At 37.4% G+C, this 20,803-nt stretch overlaps 1 protein-coding gene across 5 annotated transcripts in view; it reads left to right on the top strand.

Annotated features, from left to right (window-relative positions):
* Nucleotides 1-20,803, top strand: part of lama2 (laminin, alpha 2) — a 153,707-nt gene that overhangs the window by 83,503 nt on the left and 49,401 nt on the right. For 3 of the 5 annotated variants that reach the window (XM_081602472.1, XM_081602471.1, XM_081602473.1), the window contains exons 21-30: nucleotides 1,581-1,792; nucleotides 9,971-10,077; nucleotides 11,111-11,386; nucleotides 11,871-12,051; nucleotides 13,416-13,552; nucleotides 14,943-15,074; nucleotides 15,475-15,579; nucleotides 17,381-17,524; nucleotides 19,575-19,751; nucleotides 20,593-20,778. In XM_081602472.1, the coding sequence (XP_081458598.1) occupies nucleotides 1,581-1,792; nucleotides 9,971-10,077; nucleotides 11,111-11,386; nucleotides 11,871-12,051; nucleotides 13,416-13,552; nucleotides 14,943-15,074; nucleotides 15,475-15,579; nucleotides 17,381-17,524; nucleotides 19,575-19,751; nucleotides 20,593-20,778 (1,657 nt within the window). The remainder of the gene's footprint in view (nucleotides 1-1,580; nucleotides 1,793-9,970; nucleotides 10,078-11,110; nucleotides 11,387-11,870; nucleotides 12,052-13,415; nucleotides 13,553-14,942; nucleotides 15,075-15,474; nucleotides 15,580-17,380; nucleotides 17,525-19,574; nucleotides 19,752-20,592; nucleotides 20,779-20,803) is intronic. The other 2 variants (XM_081602476.1, XM_081602474.1) reach the window with 1 other exon arrangement.

The following is a 20,803-nucleotide window of genomic DNA, read 5'->3' as shown; positions in this document are numbered from 1 at the left end:
GAAAGAAAGGATGATCGCAAACCAAAACACCTCTAAAGTATTATGAACTCATATTGTTTTCTGGGTTTTTGCCATTGCATTTCTAACCAGTTTAAGAGCCATAGAGGACTCAAAATCACATAGTAAAGATGAAAAACATAAATAACATGGCAATAACCTGAATCCACGGAGTACAGGAGCTAGGAGAGAAAAAAACAGACATCCTTGATTTCCAAACCACTCTCAAACTGGTTCCCTTATGTAAAACACCAGACACTCTACTCTGAGCTTTCCGTTATCTCCGTAGAGGAACCCAACTTTTCCTTTGGTCTTGAGACAAAGACAAAAAGTTGAGCCAAATAACCAGAGCTTGGATTTTTGTCAAGCCACAACAATGACCACATTACTAGAGACGAGGTCCTTTCAACCTCCACTCTCCACTCACTCCTGAACAAAAAAACAACAAGACAAAAGCCGACTCTGAGCTCGGAGGGAGGATTTCACTTTTCTTCTGGTTGGGAACTACAGCTTCAGAGCTCAAGGAGCACATTCTCCTCCCAGCTTCAAATCACTCATTTATAGTGTGGAATGAGTCAGAAAATCAGACGCCATTTAATGCCACTGATAAAAATCAAACACTGCAATGAGGCTTTTTACTGTGGTCAAGCTGAACTTCAATGGTGATGCTTCTTGGTTCCTTTCTAATGATACTTGAATAAGAAGGCTTTTTTTTATTTTGAGACATGGATGTTCGTCGCACTGACACAACAACGCAAAGTAAACAATAATTTTGATGCCGTATACTAACTTTTCAAGCTGAAATCTAAAAGTAATTTTATGCTGTTAGATTGATAAGAGTGGCAGTCAATTTCATTGCAGACTTGAAAGCTTAGGAAAACTATTTTCAAATGTAATTGCTACATAAAAGTGGAGAAAACTTGTGCTTTCAGGGAATATAGCAGTGCTGGTTCTTTCAATGGAAAAAGAAAATAACAGGAAACTACCTGATTGCCACAACTTAGAAGCAACAAGTCGAACCGACGATTAGGTCTTGAGATATTTTAAATTGCTCTCACTTATTACATCACATCACTCCTCTCCTGTTGCTTACAGAAAAAGAAATGTACGGTTTCGTTTTTGTTTTGTTCAATTTAAATTTGAAAGATGTTCTGCACTTTATTATTGGACAAGCTTTGTATGTGCTGTGTGTGGCAGCCAAAACAACGAGAACAATAGAAACCATCATTTGAACTGTATTTGAATATTTATAATTTTCACTTTCACAGCAACGAAAGTGCTTCACTAGCTGACAACCGATGCAAAGCAGGCATATTAGGCATTTATGTCAGCGATGGTGGGATTCATTTTGAGGTCATCCTATAAATATTTGAAATTCTACATGCTACAAGTTCAAATTTCTACTTTAGTAAAACAGAGTCAAAGCAGTAAAGACAGCATTTATTAGCTTGTTTCTACTCTAATTGCAGCATCACTCACTTTATCTAACCAAAAATAGCCAAACCTATTCTGCCATTGCAGTTTATTGATGTTTAGAGCTGATTATACTGAACCTCATTCGCTTCATTTCTTCTGCCACCTAGCTGTTCCAATGGGTACTACGGCCAGCCTGCTGTACCCGGAGGATCCTGCCAACTCTGCACTTGCAATGGCAATCTGGACTTCTCCATACCCAATAGCTGCGATGCGATCACAGGCCAGTGTTTGAGGTGTCGTCAAGGTTACGATGGTGTGACTTGTGACAGCTGCGCTGAAGGCTACTATGGGGATGCCATGACATTAAAAAACTGCCAACGTAAGTATTCTTAGACCTAACAATTCTGTCCGGGAATTACATTTTAAATATATCATTTGGTTACTATTCTCATCATATTTTTGATTTATTTGGGCCAAGAACACAAGAGAATGTTAGAAACCTGATCATAGTGTTAGCTTAGCCCTGAACTCATGTGGGTACTGTAAAGGCTTTTAACAGAGCTTTCCAATGTGGGAAATATTTTACAAAATCTACAGTGAAAGATGTTTTGGTTGTAGTAATAACAATTTTCTTCAGTCTAAACGTGGACTGAATCTCATTACAGGCATCTGTTAATGTAGGACATCACTGACTTATTTATATTGCACAATGAAATGCTTTGCCTGTATTTTCCCCAGTGGCATTGATTGTTGGACATGGGAAACAAGAAGGCATAACACGGTTTTATGCAAAAATGTGGTTACTTATAGAATTATCTGTTATTACTATTTATTTTATGTAAACATTCTGCACATATGCACTGCTGCTAGGGAATATATGCAATTGCTACTCAAAAGTTGCAAGAATGACCCCACTAACAGGCTTAATCTCACACTACTCTATGCAGACACTCTGTCTGTGCTGATGATTAACAAGTCGCAGCATGGTCAATGTTTTGGGGCTTTATCAATTGGAATCAATTGGAAGGAGTCCAAGTTACTTACTGATTAATCCATATAATATTTACTTGACCACTTGGAGTCAGTCACTGTACTTTGAATTTTCAAATGTTCAGGGAAAAAAATCGATTTCAAAGGTAATTAAGCAGAAGTGCATCACAAGTGACACTCACACTTCATAGACAGCGTCAGTCTATGCATTTCACAAAATGCGCTATATTTCCATATGTTGTCCATAAAACACGCTTCTCGACAAGCCAAGACATATGGCTAAAGAAACGACATGGTCTTAATAAAAATGACTGGAACAACTTAGAAGAAAGTCAAAAATACATTAGAAGCTGAACATTTTTATCAAAACAGGCAGAGGTTGCTCATATTACTTGTCAATTGCCTCATAATTGGAGAAGATATTCTCCTTCACAGTGGAGAAGGAATAATTAAAACAATAAAATTAGGGGTTTTATGTGCATATTAAGTATTTATTATAAAATTCAAATCAGGAGTTAATTGGATTTGTATCACATTTCTCTGCGAAAAAAGTGTTTTTTTTTGTTTCCTTTTAGTCTTGTCAAATGAAAAAGTGACTGCACAGTAATCACTAATTCTAATTCTCAGAGATCAAACCCCAGCACATTGACACTAAATGAGTGAATGTTAACATTCTGACTGAGCAGTTGGTCTTGAGACTGTAAACCAGTTTTAAGAGGCTTTTTAAAGAACCTGTAATCAGAAAGATACTCACATGTTGTTAGAGACAGAAAATATAATTAGCATCAGATATTCTTCCTTTTTGTGTTTTTGCAAAGCGTGCCAGCAGTGTAGCTTTTGTATCTCAGCAGGGGTGTTGCACTGAAGAGCACTTTGTCCTTAAGAAACTTAGCTCAAATTATTTAAATGATACCTTTAATAGTCTCACTAAAACATCGAGTCGATAGTACACCATCTGGAGTGTGGCTGCGAGTGTGTGTCAAGTAGCAGCTGTGCCAGTAGGAGGTGTGATGTCGGAACGGCCCGCCGACTGCCAGCTGTGCTTAAAAGTGAGAATAAGAAACTATACCTGGGAGGAAAAAGATAAAAAGGGAGGAGGGACAGCAAGGCAGAGAGAGGAGGCAGAAAATACAAATGTTCAGATGGAACTTCTTCACAAAGCTCTTCATTAAAGCTCGTTTGTTGACAAAACCAGAAGCACGGGTAGCAAGACAGAAAGCTTACACCGAGAAACAGACAGACAGACAGACAGAGTGATAAACAGACAAAAAAGTATGTCAGGCTTGCACAAAAGCAGCCAGACAGCCTGACAAAGGGTATTAATGTGCATTTGATAGTTCATTGTTCTGTAGTTGTTTCCCCTCTCCACCCACCTAAATGGGTATTGATTAATCAGCCTGATCTATTGCTCTCCTGCAGTACTGATCAGCTGCTTGCGTCTTTGAGACGGAGGGTTATTGATCCTGTACGAATGACAGAAGACCACCAAGAATTATTAAAAGACAACAGCTCTCTCTCAGCCTGCTTCTCTCTACCCATCACTCCGAGTCTTAATGAATTTTATTGAGTGAAGCAGAAGAGTTCAGGCTGAGTCCATTTGTGTGCTATTAGAATGAGAAAATCCTTTTCATGCTTTTCATTCTTTGTACATCAGAGCTGTCGCCGTTGGCCATTTTTGCTTACTCCAAACTGGGAGGATAATGGTTCAGTTTAAATCCCTTTGAAAAAGTAAAAGAAAAATGTTTGATATTTTGGAGTAAATCTGACTGCCAAGCAATTTGTCTGGTGAGTAAATTCAAAGAAATTAAGATCTTCAAGTATTTTTCACGCAAGAAAAAAAAAAATCATTTGAAAATTGTGGTGGATTGCTGTTATGTTCCCTATTCACTAGAAGTAAGTGGATCTGTTGTAACTCAGTAATGCACAAATGGTCAATATGCAACTAAAAGTTTTGGAAATGGTTTCAGCATTTAAGCTGAAAAAATAGAAAAGTTATTTTCAAATGAAGACTTTGACATTCAGATAGAAAAATATTACGCTCAATAATAAAAATGCCAACCTGAACCGAGATACAGGTCGTGTTCACCAGTCAAAATATAATATAGACAGCAATTCACATGCAAAGGTAAAAGATTTTAGATACAGAAATACAGCATTTGTAACCATGTTAATATAGAACATGTGTAATACTATACAGAATATTGTTAAATTACACCTGCCCTTCACAAAGTTATTAATCAGATAATTTACAAGGTAAAAAATTAAAACTATACTACTATACCAAGTTGAAGACTATAACAGGGGAATTTTTAAATAAGTGCAAAGGAAAGGGATCTAGGCTGTAAATATAAAGAGGGTAGTTCCAGTAAAGTAATTGTACCTGTATGGTTTTATATTTAGAGGTGGTTTAAATAACATGAAGATTTAATACATAATTTTAATGTTCATGCAAGGATGCTTTAGACACTTGGAAAAATACCATAACCTTTTCATGCATAGCGGTCACTATAGTAGACATCTATTTAAAGGCATTTTCTTGTGCTTCTTGTGGATTTTTATGTTATAAATGCACACAGACCACTGGAGTGGACACTAATGCATCATGAAATACGTCATGCATCATGAAATACACTACTGGCCATCAGCTGCAAATGCAAGAAATTGTTTTGGTTAAATCCAATATGGCTGACAAACAAAAAAGCATGCCGACCGACCCGGTCCCTCCTTCTACTGTAGACGACTCTTGTAGGTAAAAAAAACAATATTGTGACATCAGAAAACCCCTAGAGAATAATACTACTGATGTATTTTTCTAATAACTTTGTATTTGGAGAAAATTACAATTAAAAAAAAATATATATATATATATTTTTTTTTTTATTTTATTTTATTTATTTTTTTTTACACATTTTTTCCTTTTTTTTATGCCTTAAGAAAGTAAAAACAAATTTGGAAAAAAAATCCTGACACAAAAGATTATAATTCATGCATGAAAAGGTTGAAATAATAAAACATGACTTATCTAAAACTCGGTTTGTTTGAAAACATATTTTTATTAATTAATTCAACACTGTATGTAAAAAAAACAAAAAAAACAATGAAAACTAATACAATAATATAAAAAAATATGAAAAAGTACATTTGAATAAGAATGTCTTCAGTTCAGTTGACAGTATAGCATAAACAAATGTTTGCACACACAGTTTGCACACACCATGCATCCTGGATATCTTCACCACATGTACAAAACTAATGCAACTCAAACATTTTGCTGCAATGTCCATATATTATTACTTCATCTCAAACTACCTTATACTAATTATGATTTTCTGTCATGGCATGCCAGATGCTTAAAACTGAAAGTGAAATTTACAGTTTGTGCTCTCTGATTAATTCGACTAATAATGATAAGACCACTTGAAGGGACAAGCAGAGTCAGGAAGCAAATATTTACATCAAGACAACATCCCATCAGAAGTTATGTACCTTGTCACGATGCAGCAGAACATTGTCAGTTCCACATCCTTGATCCAAGATCCATCATTCACACGCATCGAAAGCTCACTTTAAAGATGCAGTATGACAGGACTAGTTGTTCCACAAAATCACCTTCATTTCCTCACATTGAGACCACCTCAACAAATTTTTCCAAAACCCCAGAATTCACGGCTATAAAGAAAATGGTGTGAATGCAGCGTAAGAGTGGAGAAGAGGCCTGATTGTATCCAGACTGAAAGTGGTTTTGTAGGTCATGGAGAGAGAAGTAAAGCCCATTCTCCACGGGCTTGACCGGTTTTAACAAAGTCTGTTCTGGTCAGATTTGTCTCCATTTAAAGTTGTGGGCCAGCAATGAATTTCTGTAAGACAAAACAAAATGTCTGGGTTTTATTTGAGTCAGCCATGGTGGCACCCAGGTGAAAGAAGAGATTTATCATTTTGTGGTTTAATCTTAACTACTTGACATTTCTGACTGTTTGTCTTTAAGAAAAAATAAAATACTGAGTTTGAGTCCATCAAAACCACAACCACATGGTCCTCCACTGCTGAGTGTCGCTGTAAATGACCTGCCCATATGCACACGGACAGTAGTGAGGAACACACTGCTAATGGAAACACATGACTTGGCTAGAGCCAAACCAGACATTAACCACTACAGGTGAGACATTACAATGGAGAAGGAACTTTAGTTTTTATCTTGTGTCAAGGGAGAACTAAAGACCTGGTAAAGAGTGACAGCACTAAACATAACATTCAGTTGATTGCAGCCATTAGAGGACTCTCCTGTCTCTGGAACAGTGCTGCATAAAATTCACTTCCATTGTCGCCTATTTAATTTGTAATTTTACAAGTTTTAGAGTACCAAGACACATTCCCACACAGTCTTCCTCGTAAAGTCTAATTATCATACTCTGCATGACTTCTTGTTTTTTCAAACTTTGAGCGTAAATCCCAGCTGATGAAAAATCACACCTACATACGCCAATCAACCCCTCAGATACACAATTAAAAGCTCCAACATCACAGCTCCCATCTGCTGCAAAAGCCATTAAAAGCATAGATGAGTACACACACACAGGCACACACAAAAGAACACTATGTATACACTTTGTAATAAAATTCGTGCCACACACCATATCACACAGCAAGGACACACATGGGTACTAGTCTGTTGTGCCTCCTGCTGTTGCTTCATCTTAAATGAAGAGCAGGCAGAAGGACAAATGTGATTGTGCGTTTGGAAAGAAAAGCGTTAGCTCGCCACAGATGTCTGCACAAATACATACCGATGCCCAGAAACACAAATACAGTCTTCGGAAGGGCACGCATGCCCTCCCACGCATGTGTACCTATTCATCATTGCTGAAAAGGTATACATGTGTGTACATAAACACAAACATATGCAGTAGAAAGTGCAGGTAGATGCTGGTCTATGTGTCTTACACTCCCCTAGCGCCACCTTTTAAGCGCCATCTGGACTCTGTTGTGAGTCGCTATATTGTAAGGCTTGTTGTGGGATAAAATGTGACTTTCTCTTGTGTTATACATTTATTTTCAGTGTTTGCTCTCAAGATTTTTTTTCAGCTTGGAAAACATTTTGTTCTGTTATTTAGTAATAAACCATCTGGCAGGTTAACAAAGATAGGTGCTTGTTGTGCATCTGCCTTACATTCTACATCTTAACAAATAAGTCTTACTTTCTTAGCCTTATTCTGCATAACCTTGCATGACTCTTTTGTTGATTAAACCTATTTGGTTTCAAGTCAATGTTATTTTTAATTCTTCACCCAAGAAGTGATAATAAAATACAGGGGGACAGCAATAGAACAGAAAAAATATTTGCTGCATGTGTATTTGTAAATGCATGCAATATTTAGGCTATTTACTCCCAAAATGGTCAAAAATGTTTTATTAAAAACAGCTTTTAAGGGATTTTGGAATTAGAACTAAAGATTCGTGGATTCTGTCCACAATTGAGTATATGGAGGCAAATATTAACATCAATATTTTTCTCATTGCTAGAGGTAATATCCCTACATACAGGATGTGCCACCGCTACTGAATCTACTCCAGTGTTACTCAAATGTTACAGCACCAATAATGTCACTAAACCTTATGTTACACTATGCTTACACTTTGTCTGCACTGGGAAAAACTCAAGCCAAAGGCTCCCACATACAGTGGGGCAAAAAAGTATTTAGTCAGCCACCAATTGTGCAAGTTCTCCCACTTAAAAAGATGAGAGGCCTGTAATTTTCATCATAGATGTACCTCAACTATGAGAGACAAAAGGAGAAAAAAAATCCAGAAAATCACATTTTCTGATTTTTAAAGAATTTATTGGCAATATATGGTGGAAAATAAGTATTTGGTCAGCTACAAACAAGCAAGATTTCAGGCTCTCACAGCTATGTAACTTCTTCTGTAAGAGGCTCCTCTGTCCTCCACTTGCTACCTGTATTAATGGCACCTATTTGAACTCGTTATCAGTATAAAACACACCTGTCCACAACCTCAAACAGTCACACTCTAAACTCCACCATGGCCAAAACTAGAGAGCTGTCAAAGGACACCCGAAACAAAATTATAAACCTGCACCTAGCTGGGAATACTGAATCTGCAATAGGTAAACAGCTTGGTGTAAAGAAATCAACTGTGGGATCAATTATTAGAAAATGGAACACTTACAAGGCCACTGATAATCTCCCTCGATCTGGGGCTCCACGCAAGATCTCACCCCGTGGGGTCAAAATGATCACAAGAACGGTGAGCAAAAATCCAGAACCACACGGGGGAACCTAGTGAATGACCTGTAGAGAGCTGGGACCAAAGTAACAAAGGCTACCATCAGTAACACACTATGCCGCCAGGGACTCAAACCTGCAGTGCCAGACGTGTCCCCCTGCTTAAGCCAGTACATGTCAAGGCCCGTCTCAAGTTTGCTAGAGAGCATTTGGATGATCCAGAAGATGACTGGGAGAATATCATATGGTCAGATGAAACCAAAGTAGAACTTTTTGGTCAAAACTCTATTCGTCGTGTTTGGAGGAAAATGAATGCTGAGTTGCATCCAAAGAACACCATGCCTACTGTGAAGCATGGGGGTGGAAACATCATGCTTTAGGGCTGTTTTTCTGCAAAGGGACCAGGACGACTAATCCGTGTAAAGGAAAGAATGAATGGGGCCATGTATCGTCACATTTTGAGTGAAAACCTCCTTCCATCAACAAGCTGAAACGTGGCTGGGTCTTTCAGCAGGACGATGATCCCACACACACCACCCGGGTAACGAAGGAGTGGCTTCGTAATAAGCATTTCAAGGTCCTGGAGTGGCCTAGCCAGTCTCCAGATGTCAACCCCATAGAAAATCTTTGGAGGGAGCTGAAAGTCCGTATTGTCCAGCGACAGCCCCAGAACATGACAGCTCTAGAGAAGATCTGCATGGAGGAATGGGCCAAAATACCACCAACAGTGTGTGAGAACCTTGTGAAGACTTACAGAAAACGTTTGATCTCTGTCATTGCCAACAAAGGGTATATAACAAAGTATTGAGATGAACTTCTGTTATTGACCAAATACTTATTTTCCACCATATTTTGCAAATAAATTCTTTAAAAATCAGAAAATGTGATTTTCTGGATTTTTTTTCTCCTTTTGTCTCTCATAGTTGAGGTACATCTATGATTAAAATTACAGGCCTCTCTCATCTTTTTAAGTGGGAGAACTTGCACAATTGGTGGCTGACTAAATACTTTTTTGCCCCACTGTACTTCTCGGACACATCCTCTGTTTTGCTTTGACGGAGACAGAGAGAGCACCATACTTTTCTGCAGACGGCCTCCTCCATGGAAAAGGCTGGTCGTGATTTCCATCAGGCCTTGTGTCGACAAGAGGAGGCGAATGCCTTTCTACGGACAAAATGATGCAATTTTCAAAACGCCTCTACGTCAATAAGAGCCGATTTCAGCACTTCAGATGAAGAATGTGGAAGCCTTAATCCTGTGGGAGGAATCAACCCGGAACTTATGTTGCTGTTAAATATTCATATTTTTTTCTCTTTCATTTGCAGCCTGTCAGTGCCACACCAATGGTTCAGTATCAGAAGTTTGCAACAAGGAGAATGGTCAGTGCCAATGCCGAGAACATGTGATCGGACGGCAGTGCGATAAGTGCATGGTAAGCTTTCGTATTCTTTATATTTATTTGACCAATGCGTTGGGAAAGAGATGCACTGATCGTAGTTGTGGATACAAAACGGCATTCAAAATATTTTTCTAGCATTCCTCCTTTGAACAACCATTAATTATTTAAACCAGAGGTCACAAGTCTCTGTGTGTGAGAGGAATGTCTGTAAAACAAGGTTTCACTATTTTCAAAAGTAATAACGAGCTTGACAGTACTATAGCATTTTATGTTAGCAATTTCCACAGTTAGTGTGGGTAGCATTCCTAATATAGCAAAATGTGATTACTTACCTTAATTCTCAAGTTTCCAAAAGGCGGCCAAAAGTTTCAAGCCCAGTATGTTCCAACAGACAGACTGAAAGCTCAAGAGGATCAAAATAGATCAACTTTGCTTCTCTCCTATCAGCTGTCTTTTTATCTGCTGCCAGTCTCACCCTGACTGGACTGTTGCTTGAACAAATCAAAGAATGCTTCAACATTTCACAGAAAATATTTTCTTTTTTAATTGCTTTCAACATTTCATTGGTTCATCTGGAGGCCCAACGTTTAGTAGACTTCTGTTAGTAATGGTGGTTGCACTAAAGAGAGTTGTTACCATCATCTGGTGGCGCTTAGGAATGGAGTTCACTTATCAAAAAAAATAAAAAAATTGTGATAACTTGAAGTACAATCACCCTCTCACTATTTGAAACTGCAAGTAATCCTGCATAAATTTATTTATTTATTTATTTATTTTCTGCAAAGCACTGGATATTTAGTCACAGAAACGGATGTTTGTAATTGTTTTGCTGCTGTATCTACACAGTTTTACCATCACTGACTTCTTCCCTCAAACCTTTGTAGATATTTCTGCTGTAATTTCTGCTGTTTCTATGATAGGTGATGTGGAAATTGTGCAGCTTTTACTATTTAATTCTCTTTAGGTAATCCTCACTTCACTCTCTGATTTTACTTTCACTCCTCGCTTATTGTCATCAATCCTTTGCCCACCTTCCATCCATCAAACCGGCTTTTGATTGGTCCAGCCTAACTGCTGGTGGGATGCTGAGCTGCAGGAGTGTATGCCCTGTCGCTGCAGTCCTTATGGCTCCATCTCTCAGCGCTGCGACACTGAGGGCCGCTGCATCTGCCGCCCCGGCTTCATGGGCCGACGCTGTGACCTTCGTCGCCTAGGTTACGAGAGGCGGGAGACACGGCGCCCCATAGAGCGTGTTCCCCTGGAAGCTGTGCAGCAGAGGTGGGGGGGAACCTCCCGCACAACAGGGGGCTGTCCCAGGGGAGCGTACAGACCTCAGACAGGGGTAACACACCCTGAATGTGGATGGCAGTGGATGTGTTTGAAGCATCATGGGTGTTTCGCTTTTTAACTTGTGTGGAAAAATGAGCTGTAGAAACATGTGGACTAATCTTGTGGTAAAAAACATTATTTTTAATAAATGTGTGACTTGATGGTAATGAACGCTTTCTGATTTCTAATAGCTTAAACAGCATCTTTCTGTGTGCCGTGTGGTGTTAATGTTTCTGTTCCTTGAACAATCTTAACCAGCGGTTTGCTCTGTTGTTTTAATCGCTAAAGCCACTTCGGCATGGAGATTGAAGACAAGAAAGCACATATAAAGAGTGTAAAATGAACATATTTTAGCTTTTTTTTAAAAACTTATTCTTTACACATGTGTTTAAAAAAGTGTTCCATATCAAGTGAACTTGTTCTCTGAAATAATTTTCTTTGCTACGTTTTGTCTGTTTTACCTTCAACCTCCTGCACTGTTTTTTTCTTTCCCCCAGCCTCAAACTCACGGCGTTACGACAGGCGGGGTGTGTATCCCGTGTCACTGCAACTCATTCGGCTCCAAGTCATTTGACTGTGACGAAACGGGTCAGTGTCGCTGTCAGCCTGGCGTCACTGGGCCTAAATGTGACCGATGCTCAAGAGGATTCTTCAACTTCCAGGAGGGTGGCTGCACACGTAAGATGAAAACTTGAGTAATCTTCCAAAAAAGAAAGTAAAAATATTTGTTGTTGTTGTGTTCACCCACAAAAATATTACCTTCCGTGAATTGATTTTTCTGATGATATTCTTTCAGCATTGCTTTAAAGTTTGTAGAAGTTATCTTAAATCCAAATTTTGACTCTGCAAGGCTTTCATTTATAGAAAGCCTCTACAAAGCAAGACAAACTAAAATCATCCTCCCAATCTATCATCTATCTTAAAAATACTATGGTAGTGTTGGACATCTTGTCATTGTCACCCAATCGTCAAACCTTAAACTTGTATTTTATGCGAAGATAAAATTCATCCCTTGGGGTAAAAACGGCAGAAAAAATCTTGGAGTATAATTCGTAAAAATAGAATAGAGTAAAAAATTTTATTTTAATTAAAAATTTACATATGATTGTTGCATCACTAATGCTCCAGTAATAGAAGCGCACAAGTGTTTCTGACCAATTTGTTCCCAAAATATTCAAGTTTGCAAAATGTGGTTTGCACAGAGTATCATTTAGAAGTGAACATATCAAATGTCTGGTTCAGTTTGTTTCAAGTGATTAAACATGGCTGTCATTACAGTATGTAGCCTTAAAAAATAACAATCAAATTTGTACATCAGTATTAGAAATTGCTGGCCATCGAATATTCTTGGGATTCATGGAGAAAGTCAATTCTGAGTAAAACTAATATAGTGGTGTTGTTTCTTTAGCTTGATGAAAGGCAAAATTACGTTTAACTTAATCCAAACTTTACCAGTCTTAGGGTAAAATGAAGAGCGCTTCATGAGCTGCTACAAAAACCTCAAACAGTCTGAGCAGTCAGACTTTGTGTAAACCACTTCATGAAGGTAATCCAGTGCCTTACATCAAAGATGATTGTTTTTTCTGCTTGGTGTTGTTTTTAGAGCAAAACAGCAAGACTGTAAAATGAAAAAATGCAAGTAGACCCAGGGACATAGGCAGTAATGTTAGAATAGGTGATAAATGTTATTTTTTGCAGCCTGCGTATCAGTTCTTTCATCTTTGACATTTTTGTTTTTCAGTTAAGTTTTCATTCATGCAGCTTCCCAGCTTGCCATTCATCACACCTGTTTCTTATTGTTAATTAGGACAGCTGTTTCCACTTACCCAATCAGTGTGTGAATGGCAGCGTCTCTGATCTTGAAAGATAAACTGCAATACTGTTGAATTTGATGGAAGTACTACAGTAAACTTTTCGCATGAATAAACTGGAGCCCTGATATTAAAAATGAAAAAAAACTTTTTGTGACTTCTCCAGAGTCTCCCACATTCGTCTTTTCAAATCCTCACTGATACGTCTGTTGTTGTCCTTCCCTCCCACAGCTTGCCAGTGCAGTCATGTGGGAAACAACTGTGATGCGAATACTGGACAGTGTATCTGTCCTCCCAACACAATTGGTGAGAGGTGTGACCGTTGTGCGCCCAACCACTGGGGCCACGACATCACAACTGGATGTAAGGTGAGACAGTTTTGTTGTTCAAAAGAATAACTTTGGGGGGGGGAGAAATGTGTTGGGTGAAACTTTATAGGATATATAAAAAGAAATTGTGCAAATACAAATATCTTTATCTTACCAGAATACTTTTTTAAGTGAAAATTGAACAAAAATATGTGAGAAATCAGCTGTAACCAAGTATTTTAAATAAATACACCCAACTGGATCAGAGCCGGCAGGAAGGGGCCTTCAGCAGATAAGGGACTCCGGCTGACTTATCTATTCTTACACTGGGATTTACACGGAGCATGGTTCTCTGAGTGCATATTGTTCAGAACATTGTCTTAATTGATAATGAAGTGCATCAATGGAGTAACAAACCAATTATGTCATCTTATGGATTGTATGTCATGCGTCAGTGATGTATCTATTTAGGACAAGAAACAGCTATCTCATGGTAATTACTGACCCACTATTCTAATCTTGTTGACGTCATTGTATTGTATGAAACTGAATCTGACTCTTAATGCATTTCCTGCCTTGGACCTGTCCTCGTTTTGAGCATGAATGAGCTCCTGTTAATGCAAATTGACAAAATCCGCCTAATTTGAATCTTTCTTAATTAGACAAATTAGAAATACAAAGTTCATAAAAATGTAATAATTATTCTTTAAGCTCTTTATTTCTTGCCATTGATATGACTATAAAAAGACTAATCTCAAACACTTTTTTTTTCTCTTGTCCCTTTACCACTTCTCTGAAAAAAAAACTTTACAAACTGCCTTTCTTTAGGTCCACAAGTTGTTTTCTTGGTACAACGTTTTGTATAAATTTAAAGAGTAATTTTTTCTCCAAAAGATTACTACATGCCTTAAAAATACTACCTTAAAGCAGCTAAAAAAACAAACCTTTAATTGTAGCAAAAGACTCGTAGACATGAGAGGCCTGGCGATAAAAGCGCTGTGGTCCTTAGCAGCAGATTATTTCAAAGAAATCCCATCAGGGCTTTATACGAGGTTTGGACTGACTCAACAAATAACAGACCATCAAAGCATCAACGCATCGTCAAAGCTGGACATTGTACTGAAATTTCTACAAAATGCAGAAAATCAGAATGGAAAAGTAAATTTCTTAAAGTTCTACAGTTTATCTGCTTTGTGCACATCCAGGATTCTTCAATTAATAAACATTTTCATCTTCATACAATAAGGAAATAATGTTTAAGTAATCTTTCAAGTCTATTTATAATAAATGTATTATTATATTTTATACAAGTTTACTTATTTACATTTTTGAGTGATTTTTTTTTTTTTACCACAAAGGTCTTGAGACTTCAATTTAATTTCACTTATTGAGATATTTGGCCATTTGTGTTGCACAAAATGTTTACATGTGTTCTTGCTTTCGAAACAAGGAGTGTGGCTGCAATGTGATCGGCTCGCTGACCCAGCAGTGCAACGCCAACACAGGCTGCTGCTTCTGTCACGATTCCTTCAGAGGAGAGAAATGCGATGAATGTAAAATCGGGTACAGAGACTTCCCTCAGGTAAGAGGTCAAACATGTTAATGCACTGGTTCTACTGCAGAGTGCATGTTTTCAAGAAAAACATGCACTTTCATTTAGATTTTTGGATACATAACCCTATTGTGGAATATTTGCAGGGATTTCATACTAATTTAGCAACACATTTAAAAAAAAAAGGCCAAATTAAAATTAAAGGAGGATTAAAAAGTAAGCATCATTTCTTGTCAACCGAGTGGATAAGTCACATTTTTGGAGCACCTCATAACTGCACAAATTAATTAAAGCGCATAAAGATAACATTTCTGTCAACATGAAGTTTAATCAGGTGAATCGGAAGGCTAACCCGGTACCTAATTATCTCACTGCTAAGCTTGTTCTGTCATCAGAGCCCCCAGATTGTTTGTATTCATATTTCCCACAGTGCATCCAGTGCGAGTGCAGCGTCGCAGGATCGGACAGCCAGACCTGTGACATGGAGAGAGGAGTGTGTGGCTGTGCAGACCGAACAGGAAAATGTAACTGCAAGGTAAAGCTCATAAATTCATGCCTGTTTTGGTCAGCTCATGTAATCATTCTGTTGCTTTTCTCGAATGATATCATGCTGCTGTACTCTGCCTGGCTTCAATTTATAGAAATAGAAGATGGGGTATGGGAGTTTTCTCAATCATGTTTAATGGATTTTTCACTTTCGTTAAAATTATTAGTGTCCCTGTCAATAGATAGAAGATGTTACTGTTCTTCCCATTTCCTTTGGGTAATATTTACTCTTGCTCATCTTGAAACCTTAATTCTCAGACTATATGTAGATATTCACCAACTATGTACAAGGATAAAACATGCAGAGCATTTTATGAATCATCTTTCTTACTGTGACAAGCTTCAATCTTGGATAAAATCAAGGCATGCGTGGATTATCTAAAGATTTCTCAGACAGATGACAGTTTTGATCCCAGGCATCACATTATGCCTTACAGAAACAAGCTAGCTTTTTGTGTTTGCCTTTTTCTCTATTAATGCGCGCCAAATTCATAACCTTTAATGAGATGTCAGGTAATTTGTCTTATCATCTTTCTTAAGAAACACGAGTTTGACAACTTGTCACTCATTTGTCACTTGTCTTCTTGTTAGTCTGTTAGTTTTTTTTAACCTTGGTTGGCTGTCTGAACCTCATCATGAAACCAAGCAGTGCACTTGAGTTTCATCACATATTTTACTCGTATTTGAATATGTTTTGATCATCCATATAAGGATATTTTTTTCCATTTCTTTTGCAAAAAACATAATCTACATGAACAAAATTTTATGCTAAAAATATGCAGCTATCCTGCAATAGGTTGTTACTGAAACCAGTAAGAACCTATTTACTCATCACTATTTTAAGTCAAGCCAATGACTGTTTTGTTTTAAGAGAATCAGGATAACGGCTTTTAAATACTAGCAGCAAAATCAACACATGTTGTTTTTTTTTTGTTTGTTTTTTTATATATATTTCTTCAAATTACCGTATTTTTCGGAATATAAGCTGTCATTTTTTCCCCTCGCATTGAACCATGCGGCTTGTTGCCCGGTGCGGCTTTTCTGTGGATTTTTCTTCAACCACCAGGGGGCTCTTTAGCATGAAGTGAATCACTGGAAGTCAAAATTGTAACTCAAAGAAGAAAGTGCTAATTTTCATGTAGAACAAGCACATGCTAGCAGTAGGAACGACGGATACATTTATTCAGACTCATATAATGCAGCTTTTAAGTTGAAGGCTATTGATCAGGGAGTACAAAGAGCATGAACGGATCCATGTCTCTGCATTGGAGCCGAACCAGGTCTCTGCTGCGTCCTTGAGAGCGGCCAGATGCCAGCGGCTTATAGCCCAGTGCGGCTTATATATGCACGTTTCCATTTTTTTTTTCTTTTTAAATTGTAGTTGCGGGTTATAGTAAGGTGCGCTCTATAGTCCGGAAAATACGGTAGACGTTTTAATAGTTTTGTTAGACTACCTATAAACTGTGTGGCTTGGTGGTATGACTTGTCAAACAACAAATTATTATCTCTGGCTGCAAATTTTCTATGGGACTGATATCAGGGTTTTGTGGTAGCCACCTCAAAACATTGACTTTTACCTGTTTTCTTTTATTCACTCTGTAACTAAAAAGGTTATAGATTCTTTTATATGCAAGTAATATATTTTTTTTCAACTGTACAGGTACTGGAAAAATCAACAGATGACTAAACTTGAAATAAAAGTTTCTGTTTTAAAAGGCAAATTACAAAGAAGGTTCTCAAAAGTATTTATAAAAATGTTTTAATTTGCTTCCTTTTCTCTCTTAATTCAGCAAAATGTGGAAGGGCACAACTGTGATCGCTGTAAAACAGATATGTTTGGCTTATCTGTGAAAAATCCACTTGGCTGCAGCAAGTGCTACTGCTACGGACTGACTCACTCATGCATGGAGGCACAAGGACTTATAAGGATGTGGGTGAGTAACGGGACTTTTAAAATTAGCAGAACTAAACAATACTTTAGACATCATTGGACAATTTTCCTTTTGAAAATTACCACAAAAAAAAAAATCCAGTGACATAATTACAGTTATGAGAAATGCACAGTGCTATTTTTGGGAGAAAAATATGTTAATTTTTTTTAGGGATTCAGGTTCTGGAAAATGCTCAACCTTAAGTTTGTCTGTGGATACATGAGAAATCTAAGTTGTTCAGTTCTTAAAATCATTTTTATCTGATAGGAAGTAAAATTGTTGGTCATAATTTAAGTTTGTGAAATTACAAAGGAATATGACAAATTTAAATATCAGTAACATATTTACATTTGATGCCAGCTAGGCATGTTTAGAAATAATTAGTTTCTGCTATAAACTGTCTGCTTACAATTTTGGGATGTGGAGCCTTTATTGAATCAACCAGGGTTCATTTAAAGTTGACAAGAGCAGGATTCAAGGAGGGAAAACTGGTCAGAGAAATGCATAAAAATGCGAAGTTTATTGGGAAGAGGGAGATTTTCTCTGAACCACTGAATCGTGAGATTACACTAAGTGAAGTGGGAAATGCAAGTGCCCACCCCAAGACCTTGTACACACACACGTCACACAAAGGTCACATTTACACTGAAACTTGCACGACACAGGATAACCTGAAGCTTAATGAAAAGAAATATGCAAAACAAAAATGTTTTGCATATCAAAACATTTTCCACATAATCAAGGAGTAAAACACTGAAATCCTGATCAGCAAAGCTAATTGTAAAATAGTTTGAAAAGGTTGAATTCACAAAATATTGTTTTATTTTATACATAATTAAACAGTGACATGGACATATTCACCCTCTTTTACTCATACCCATTAAACAAAATCTACTGGAACCAAATGTCTTCACAAGTCATTAATGTAGCTACATCCAGGTATGTGTTGGTTTACGTGAAAGTATTTTAATGTGAGAAAACCACATTTGAAGTTTATGTCCAAATTTGGCAAAAACAAATTTCTCTGTTGGAGAAATGCCCTGGACTTTAATTGCAGCAAAAGGTTGTTATACATTTTTTAATAATAAAAAAAAACATTTAGAAAACCATTTAACAGTTGCATGGATACATTTTATTTTAAATTCAATCTCACATATTTCACTATTAATTATACAAATTATACATACTCTGATGTGATTTTTCCCCCCACATTGCATGATCAATTATGAATTTAAAAGAAAAAAATTGATAATACATTTTTCAGTGCTGCAACACATCTCCATGACAGATGACACATCAGCCAAACTCAAATAGATGGAACAACAATCCACACAACGTCCATTAAAGCTTAAATGTCAGTTTTACAAGACAATATATGTCCTGAAGTTTACTGTAGCTAAAGCCACTTACAGTCTGTTTTGGTCTTTTTTTCTTCTTCTTTTCACATGAACAAGAGGGATCTATTTTTAAATTGGTCCACTCAACCACAACCCCCAGTCAATAATAAAGTCTGTTATTCAAGCAATATTGAAATATCAACACATAAAAATTCAAAAGCAAGATTGGAAGAAAAGGAGGGCTGGTTGTTTATTATTTCTCCAAAATGCAAATAACTCAAATGAAAGTCGTATATCAAACCGCATGAGAAAAGTTGGCACAATGAGTTTTAAATTATACTCAAGAGAGAAATGCTTCTGCCTTACTTTAACCACTGGCGCAAATAGAACGTCACTGAGTGAAATTTGAAAAGTACGTTGGTTTTTCCAGTAAACCACAGTTAATGATCATTAGTTTTAATTATAATGTGTTTTAATATAAACATTTTATTACCAAGAAATATCCCAGTGGTGAAAAAGTGACTCTCTTCTTGTGAGTGTAACAAAAGATTTAGTTTTTCAAATGGAACTGTGATGATTCATTAAGTCTCATTTCATTAATGAGTTGGTAGTGTGTGTGAGCAAAAATCCTTATTTTCACTCTACAGACGTAAAATACCAAGACTTCAAGTCCATGGATTGTTAATTATGCATCTGCTGGTTTTCTTGTATTCCAGTTGACACTGAGGCCAGAACAGACAGTGCTCCCCCTGGTGGACAAATCCAACACTGTGGAGAAGAGGGCAGGAGTGAGCTTCCAGCACCCAGAGATACTGGCTCACGCAGAAGTGGTCACAACAACTCTGTCTGAACCGTACTACTGGAAACTGCCGGAGCAGTTCACAGGCTCTATGGTAAGAGCTTGTGCTTTGAAATGTACCATATGCAATATTCATTAGGTAACTCTGATGGTAATCAGACAATATATAATGATGGTTAAGTACGTTGCAATCAAGATTTTCTTTCTGAAATGCCTGAGTTATTTAGGATGCAGTCCAGTTCTTCATTAAGTATATTAGTGTCATGGGAATGTTTGAACTGCTCAAATGCAGTAAAATAAAATGAAAAACTGCAGTAAAATAAATTCAGTGATTGCATCCCACTGACACAGTTTATTAGCAACAACAGATGTTTTGTAATAACTGGAGTTTCTGCCCAACAGCACTTAGTTCTTAAAGATTTCTCTCTCTTTTCACACTCTTTAAAAATTTGCATCTTGCACCTACTGGCAATGTTTTCACATGGAGTGGTGTATGGTAGGTTAATAGTTGCGTATTTACTTGTTTTTTTATGACTTAATGATTCAGCTGGTCACATGACGCAGATGGGGAACTGCTGATGCTAAAGCAGCTTCACTGTAGTATGTGAAAAAGATCATTTAGGGGGGTTAAAAACTAATAACGAGGATAATGAGTTTGGTCAGTTTATGAAAATAATACTCAGAAGGAAAAACACTGTATTATTATAACTATTAAAACTTGCTAACCAGTTTCAACAATACCAAGTCAGTAGAGAAACATAAAATGTGGATCAAATTTGCTTATCTCCCTCATCACATATTGCCAATGTAGAAGGAAGCTGATTGTTTTGGGGGGAGGGAGGAAATGGATAACTGTTGTTAATAAGCTTAAAAGTTTCTCTCCAACAAATTTTTTGTGGATCTGCTGAGGGGAAAAAATATTTTGTCTTGTTCAGATCACAGCCTTCGGAGGACAACTGAAATACGCCGTGTACTACGAGGCCAGAGACGAAACCGGCCCTTCATCATACGAGCCTCAGGTCATTATTAAAGGTGGTCCAAACCACAACATCATAATAACACGGCACATCCCAGGACTTCAGATCGGTCAACTCACCCGTCACGAGATCGACATGACAGAGGTACGGTACGGAGAACAAAGTGTTG

This window comes from Poecilia reticulata, chromosome 21 (assembly GCF_904066995.2).
Source record: "Poecilia reticulata chromosome 21, P_reticulata-male-v2, whole genome shotgun sequence".
NCBI classification, from domain to species: domain Eukaryota; kingdom Metazoa; phylum Chordata; class Actinopteri; order Cyprinodontiformes; family Poeciliidae; genus Poecilia; species Poecilia reticulata.
Note: the sequence above shows the minus strand (reverse complement) of the source record. Positions and strands in the feature narration are given on the sequence as shown.